This window comes from Crocuta crocuta, unplaced genomic scaffold, assembly GCF_008692635.1.
Source record: "Crocuta crocuta isolate KB4526 unplaced genomic scaffold, BGI_CrCroc_1.0 scaffold241, whole genome shotgun sequence".
In the NCBI taxonomy this organism is placed as follows: Eukaryota; Metazoa; Chordata; class Mammalia; order Carnivora; family Hyaenidae; genus Crocuta; species Crocuta crocuta.
The window spans coordinates 575,239-582,983 of NW_027527807.1; the positions used below are offsets into that span (position 1 = coordinate 575,239).

General features: G+C 46.4%; 1 protein-coding gene across 1 annotated transcript in view; it reads right to left on the reverse strand.

Moving 5' to 3' along the window:
- Positions 1–1,461: 1,461 nt before the first annotated feature.
- The window catches only part of F9 (coagulation factor IX), a 32,181-nt gene continuing 25,897 nt past the window's right edge, over positions 1,462–7,745 (reverse strand). The window contains exons 7-8 of the mRNA XM_077773902.1: positions 3,075–3,189; positions 1,462–2,425 (exon numbers count right to left, since the gene is read on the reverse strand). Coding sequence (XP_077630028.1) covers positions 1,878–2,425; positions 3,075–3,189 — 663 coding nt within the window. The 3' untranslated portion in view covers positions 1,462–1,877. The remainder of the gene's footprint in view (positions 2,426–3,074; positions 3,190–7,745) is intronic.

Sequence of the window (7,745 nt, forward strand, 5' to 3'; positions counted from 1 at the left end):
GGTGAGGGCAGCAGCTCGTGGGGTCAAAGTGGTCCCAAACACGATTTTGTCAGTAGTTCCACACGTCATGAAATTCGGGATGACCGATTCACATCATCACCAAGTTCACAAAAAGCTGAGCTATGAACCAGAACACCACTTTATTAATTCATGAAGGGAGCTATTCTGACACACTGAAGTCTATATGTAGGCCAGTCAGCAGCCCTGTAGAAAAGTCAATACGGAAGGCCTAATTATAATCAAAAAGTTGCCTGGGGAGTGTGAAACCAGAAAAAGGGGAGTGAGCTGGCTCATTGGAATGACTCATGTCTGTGAGCCACCAGGGCACCCATCTCCACTGTGGGGACATGCTAGTTTAGGAGACTTGGTGCTTCTGTTCTCTGGTCTAGGGCAACTTCTTCCTTAGCCTTGGACAATACTGGAGACACATTGATGAACTCTTCCTTGAAGACTCTACTAGATCAAGATTGTAAACTGACTGTTCTTCTCTGTTGACATTTAAAAAAAACTATTTTTTAAATGTTTTATTTATTTCTGAGAGAGAGAGACAGAATGAGCAGGGGAGGGTCAGAGAGAGACGGAGACACAGAATCTGAAGCAGGCTCCAGCCTCTGAGGTAGCTGTCAGCACAGAGCCCGATGCGGGGCTCGAACCCACAAACTGTGAGATCATGACCTGAGCCGAAGTCGGACACTTAACCAACTGAGCCACCCAGGCGCCCCTCTGTTGACATTTTTTTCAGGTGGGGGACGAGACACATTGAGTCGATGTCACCTTTCTTAGTTACCTCCATCACAACTCAATTACAAGCTCTTAGACAACTATTCTGATGGGCCATTCCTTCCATGATGCATGTATTTTAATAGCACAACTCTCTCAGGATCCTTTCCTTTAAGCTCTTCAGGCACCTTACATCATCGCTATGCTCTGAAAAGCAAGTCAAAGACCATACTGAAAGCAAGTCTGGGTTTGACAGACATGTGTAACTGTGGACAGTAGTAAAACAGAATGACGTCCCCTTTCTTCCTTTAATGCCCACGCAGGGGAAAGGAGAAGGGGAGGGGACTGATTTGGGGATTAGGAGATGGAAGAGATCAAGGAAGTAGGAATAAGGATACAGAAAAGGAATGGTGTTTCTGGTGAGTTTCAACCTGTCACCTGCTCCTGTGCTCTTTCTTTATGAGTGTAATGTTGGCCTTATCATGAATGAGACCACATATCCTGGATACAGATCTAATCAACTCTGATGTTTTGGTGGGAGAGGTTAACAATGATCTAGAACATGGAATGCCACCAAGATGGAGAATCAGAGAGTCGCCCCAACGGAGGAGGAAGAACTTAGCTTCACAATGTGGTTAAGGGCTGGACCTGTAGAAATGGCCACAATTTCCTATCACAGTATATTTCTCCAGTGATTACATTCTATTTTTTTAATGTTTATTTTTGAGAGAGAGAGAAAGAGACTTTTTAAATGTTTATTTATTTTTGAGAGAGAGAGAGAGAGAAAGACACCGGAGCATGAAGAGCGGAGGGGCTGAGACAGAGGGAGACACAGAACTCGAAGCAGGCTCCAGGCTCTGTGCTGTCAGCGTGGAGCCTGACACGGGGCTCGAACTTGCGAACCGTGAGATCATGACCTGAGCCGATGTCAGAGGCTTAACCGACTGAGCCACCCAGGTGCCCCTACTGATTACATTTTCTAATCGATTTACCGTAGTAAAATAGGAATTCTAGCTAGATTTCTCCCCATAAAGAGAAACAGCTATATTTATAGAACGTATACAGTCAAATCTAAAGAGATAGGAAAGTGATTCGTTGGTAAAGGACCTTGTCCATTTTCAACCCCAAATATGTCAGCCTTGGAAATTCATTTTACTTTAAGTGAGCTTTGTCTTTTCTTTAATCCAGTTGACATACCGGGATACCTTGGTGTATATTCCATATTTTCCTTTCATTGCGCACTCTTCACCCCAGCTAATAATTCCAGTTAAGAAATTAGTGCCTTCCACTTCGGTAACATGAGGTCCCCCACTGTCTCCCTGGCATGAATCTTTACCTCCCTCATGGAAGCCAGCACAGAACATGTTATTATAGATGGTAAACTTGGTGGAGCGAAGGCACGTGGCTCGGTCAACGAGTGGAACTTTAAGGTACTGAAGAACAGTAGCCGGTCTCCCTCTGTTGAAGACTCTCCCCCAGCCACTCACGTAGCCAGATCCAAATTTAAGGAAGGTGTTGGTATATTCCCTGTCAGCAATGCAAATAGGTGTTACATAGCTGTTTAGCGTTAAGGGTTCATCCAGTTCCAGAAGGGCAATGTCATGGTTGTATTTATTGACAGCTGCATTGTAGCTGTGGTGAAGAATAGTGCGAATCACATTTCGCTTTTGCTCCGTATGTTCCTTCTCCTCGATGTTATATTCACCTATGGAAAGGAAATTTCTCTTCAGTCACGAATAGTCCAAGATTTTCGGCATCGCTGAATTGACTGGTAGCCAAGGGTCGGGGATCCCAATCTTACATTGTTACGATTTTGGTAAAATGTCATGAGGGCCAATGCATACTTTTCAGACCAGAAATGCATTCGGGACCATCATGGGGCTGGTTTGGTGACCCATGTTGTTACAACTCTTAACATCGTTCACAGGTGCTTATGAATCTGCGTGTCATGAATTATCCTAGACTTTCCTAATTTCAAGTATATTGACCCATTTTTTGGGTCACACAGATAATACATTCATTTGCTCATTCATTCAGATGTTAGCTGAAGGCTCACTGCATACAGGTTCAAAGAGGAGGGATGTGACATAGCTTTTGGGGAGGCTCAGGGTGCTGCAGAAATGTACACATCAATAAATAAATCTACCCCTGTGGAATGGGCGTTATCATAGGCACATCCAAAGAACAGTGGGGGGCTTGGAGGATGCAACAAGTTAGGTTCTGGAAATAGCTGCCTCTAGCACTAGCTCAACCTAGTTAGCAAAGAACTTATTAGGCCCTAGGAAAGTACGATGCACCAATCATATAGAAGGTCTAGTGGTACCGCAGATTGCCATCCTGTTTTGTTTATTTACCTGCAACAATGGTAATTTTCACATCCGGATTAATACAGTGGGCTGCAGTTACCACCCATTTTTCATTAATGATGGACCCGCCGCAGAACGCATCAACTGTCCCATGCAAAACGACCTGTGGAAACAAAATTGTGAAACTCACTGCATAATGTGCTTGATCCAGAACAAAATAAACACAGGTGCTGTTTATAGGAGTGGGCAAAAAGTTGGATTCTCGGTGTGGGCGGAACTGGAGTGCTTCTGGAAGGTGCCAAGTTTGCCGATGAGTTAGTGTTTCTGGTACACGCTCAAAAAAGCCATTTCTGTAACTGTCTCAAAGAGAATGTGCAATGAGAGCCAGGAGGAGATCTAGACGAGGCAAATATGAGAGAACAGGGTCGGTGAGGTGTGGCCCTTGGATGCCTTTTTCCGGGCGAGTCAGATTCTCTGATGGCACAAACTGCTGCATGGGACATGGCAGGTAAATTCAGCAATGCGCTGACCTGACTCCTCCAGGTCCGCTGTTGTTATTGGGTCGTCTGTCCCTGCGTGAGGAATTCTTGCTAGAAGGTGATTTGAGAGAGAAAAACTACTGATTTTTCAATGAGGTCTTTTTTTCTTAATGTCATTTTTGAGAGAGAGAGAGACAGAGTGTGAGTGGGGGAGGGGCAGAGAGCGAGGGAGACACAGAATTCGAAGCAGGCTCCAGGCTCTGAGCTAGCCGTCAGCACAGAGCCCAACGCGGGGCTCGAACCCACGAACTGTGAGATCATGACCTGCACTGGAGTCGGACGCTTAACCGACTGAGCCACCCAGAAGTCCCTCCATGAGGTCTCTTTAAGTATGACTTGAGACCACTGGCCTCTATAAGGGCTGTGCTTACAGCCTTCCAGGCACTGATGAAGAGCAGGACACACGCACGCCTGCCCTTCCCCCCCCAGCCATATTCCGCTCCCCTTGGCTGGATATGTAAGCTGCCTCTGTCCTGAAAGGTCTACTTAGCTGTGCTTGGGCAAAGTGGACAGAGGTGTTTGGGTGCCTGCTTTGAGCCTGGGCATTATTAGACAAGAGGCCAATCCTTTCTTTTATCTGTACATTTATTGTCTAATCAGAGTGGACAGTGAATGTTTTTACCACCTCGATGTCTAGATCAACTTGGAAAATTTCACTTCCAGTGCACCCTGAGCCACTTGCTCAGGGGGGAAAAAAAGGTGAGAAGTAAGGACGCTAGAGGGCGCACTGAACATTTGGAAACCCTTGTGCAGTTGCTGAGTAATTCCTATGAACTCCTGCCCTTTTACTAAAGCAAGCCTGGTCTCAGGCCTAAATCTCTTTCTAAACTAGGGAAAGAGAGTGGTCAGTCCCCTTAAGTGGGAGTCTGAGAAGGTCCTTGGCGTATGGTCTAGTGAAGATTCTTTTTGTCCTGAATTCAATTTACTGAACATCTACTAAGTCCTAGACACTCAAGTATTGGCCACCTACCCAGAGACTTATGGGGCTGACTCACTGCAAGCTTCTGACCCCTTTTCCATATTTTAGCTTTCTCTCTCATTCTAGCTGTCACTTTTTAAAAATTTATTTAAAATTTATTCATTTTGAGAGAGAAAGACAGCGCGCCTGCGCAAGTGTGAGACTACAAGTGGGGGAGGGGCTGAGAAAGAGGGAATGAGAGAGAATCCCAAGCAGGCTTGGCGCTACCAGCATGGAGCCCAGCATGGGGGTGGGCGGGGCTCAACGCAGGACTCAAACTCACGAACTGTGAGATCATGACCTGAGCCGAAATCAAGAGTTGGTTGCTCAACCGACTGGGCCACTCAGGTGCCCCTTACATTTATTTTAGAGAGGGGGGAGGGGACGAGGGAGCCGGGCAGAGGGAGAGACTGACTCTCAAGCAGATTCCACACTCAGTACGGAGCGTGATGTGGGGCTGAATCCATGACCCTGGGGTCATGACCTGAGCCGAAGTCAAGGGTGGGACGTTCAACAGACTGAGCCACCCAGGCGCCCCTAGCTGTTGCTTGTTATTTTGAGAAGTTGGAAAAATATAGGACAACTCACATAATAATATCATGAACACCAGTGTGGCCACCACTCAGACTTAACAGTCTTCTTAATTTTTTTGAACATTTATTGGTTGCTTACTATGGACTAATCATCGTGCTAAGTGTTTCATGTACATTAAGTACAACACTTCATGGAGTGATATTAACATGTCCATTTACAGATGACGTCACTCCCCTAAGGTTGGTTAGGTTAGTTAGTGGTGAAGTTAGGGTATAAGCTCTGGTCTGCCCGGCTTCACAATCAATGTTCCTAAGCACACAGTATGTCTCCAGGTGTGATCAGTGGGCCGATTGCAGCAGAATCATCTGGGATGCGTGTACAACGCAGATTTGGGGGCCCACCCAGACTCAACTAGAGTATTTGGTGGGTGTGACCAGAGAAAATGAAGATCTCCAGATTACCCTTAATGCATAATTATTGGAGAAATTCTGTTTCAGCATTTCCAAGGCTTGGTGACCTTTATTTTAAAAGTGCTCAGTCCACCCAGAGCTGGCTACATAATTTGTGGGGCTCAGTGTCCAAATGAAAATGTGGGGCCCCTTGTTCAAAAACCAGGAAATAAACACATGCCACTGAAAATACTAACATACAAAACTTTCCTCTTTCTTCTGTGGTCTCTTGCAAGCCATCATGGGGTTTTTAGTTTATTACTTAACATCACACTTACTCAGGCGTGGGGCATATTTGTTGGGAGGGGGGAGATGCTGATGGGTGCCCAAGAGCTGCCCCCTGTGATCTAGCATGCAAGCACAAATGCCCTTGGCCGTCAGGTACCCTCTCCCATCCGCCCCAAGGGAAGGTAAGTCAATCTTCCCTTCTTACTGGCTCACTGCAGCAACGAGCAATATGTGTGTGTGTGTGGGGGGGGGGGGGGTNGTACCTGGAATGGAGGTGTGCAAGAAGCTTGCTCCCACCATTCCCCCTCCAGATGTGCTGCGACAAACTTCCAGTCCTCAGATACTATGTGGCCCTGACGCCTCCCAAAACGGCATAGAACAGGCACACCCAACCTCAACGCTCCCTGCGCCTGCGCAAGAGGAGGGTGGCAATGATAGCTGTTGGGGACGAGGTCGGAAGTACGCCAGCATGCCACGGGTTGAGGGGTGGTGGTGGCCATTGGGCAGGGGGGACAAGGAGTGAGAGGGTCAAGAATCCATCCCCGGGAGGTAGAGAGAGGTTCTAAGTTCTCAGCGCAGGGGTGCTCCACTGTCTCAATCGGACTTGAGGTGCGAAATACAAAGCATTAAACTACAAACTCGGGACCCTTCCAAAAGCAAGGCCCCATGCAAGTGCACTGGTCCCAAGGGCATGAAGCTGGCCCTGACCCCAAGCGATATGTTATCACTAAGCAAATCTGGGCAACACTGTCCTACACGGATCCTAATGGTCACCTCTGAAGACATCTGTTCTAGTAACCGGAATTATGAAATCACACGCAACGATACAATGGCGCCCTTCCTCTATATTAGAGGTGACTGGGTATCTCTCAGCTTAATAGGTTGGTTAGGCCAGACTGAATGATATCCACAGTCCCGGGCCTCAGAGACTATGATGTAGCTTAGTCTGACTCCTGCCAAAGCCTTGCTGCCTGGAGCTTCTACTCCTTTCTGGTGGATGGCTGAGAAATAGGATTGTGTTCTTTTTGAGCCTGAAGAGCATTTGTCTTCCTTTTCTTTCTTTTTTTGCCAATCTCTGATGGGTATTAGAAGTTTTAGCAAACATCTTTGCCAAGAAAAAGCCCTAAAATATATTTGCATTTAAAGATATTACAAATGACTTGGTTTTGGAATGTTTGCTTGGCTACCTCAGGATCACAGCTATCTAAATACGAGCTATTTGGGGACAAGCCGTCTGCTTGGCCAAGGACAAGTTCTTGTAAGGCATCACTTTGGAAAATGAAGGGAAAAATGGGGAAGCATATGTTCTGAGCAAGGCATCCAAGTTCCGCTCTGTCAAACACTTCCATGTTTGTCCTATCCTAATAGGAGCCTGTTTTCTCTCTTTCCGACACACGCACAGATGCACACCAAACACACCCACATCCATCCGCAAAATACACATGCACACATCTCTTGCGATGCTCTTTGTTGATTATGCCAGCCCAGCGCATAGCTGTTGCCCTGTTGTGCTCTTCCTGACCTTTACCTTGATCTGGCCTTTCCCTGTGATTTCAGTAAACTCTTATTCTCTCTACGGAGACAACTCCAGCTTCACGATAGCATTTCCGGCCCCTGTTCGCAGTTCTTTCTCCTATAAAAAGCCAGAGCGTCTCTGGATGACGAACAGCTTGTTACACCCACAGGTGTGGTTCACCCAGCCATCAGCCCTACTCTGCATTTTTCTAGACACAGAAGGGATGCTCATTTTTGGTGTTTAATGGTTAACCAGGCTGGTCATTGAAATAGGTTTCATCAAACCATCCTAGAGAATAACAGTCTAAATGTTCTGTCCAAAATAGTTTTATGGGCCAGGTGAGATTACATACGTGATGTTTTTATTTGTCTTAATTGACACTTTATCACGTGAGCTAGGAAAACTAGAGGTTACTTTCTCCAGGTGAAGATATGTCTATGGTCTTAGGACTGTCCTAGAAAATCTTCCTCCCAATCCTCCCCCTTTCCAGGTAAA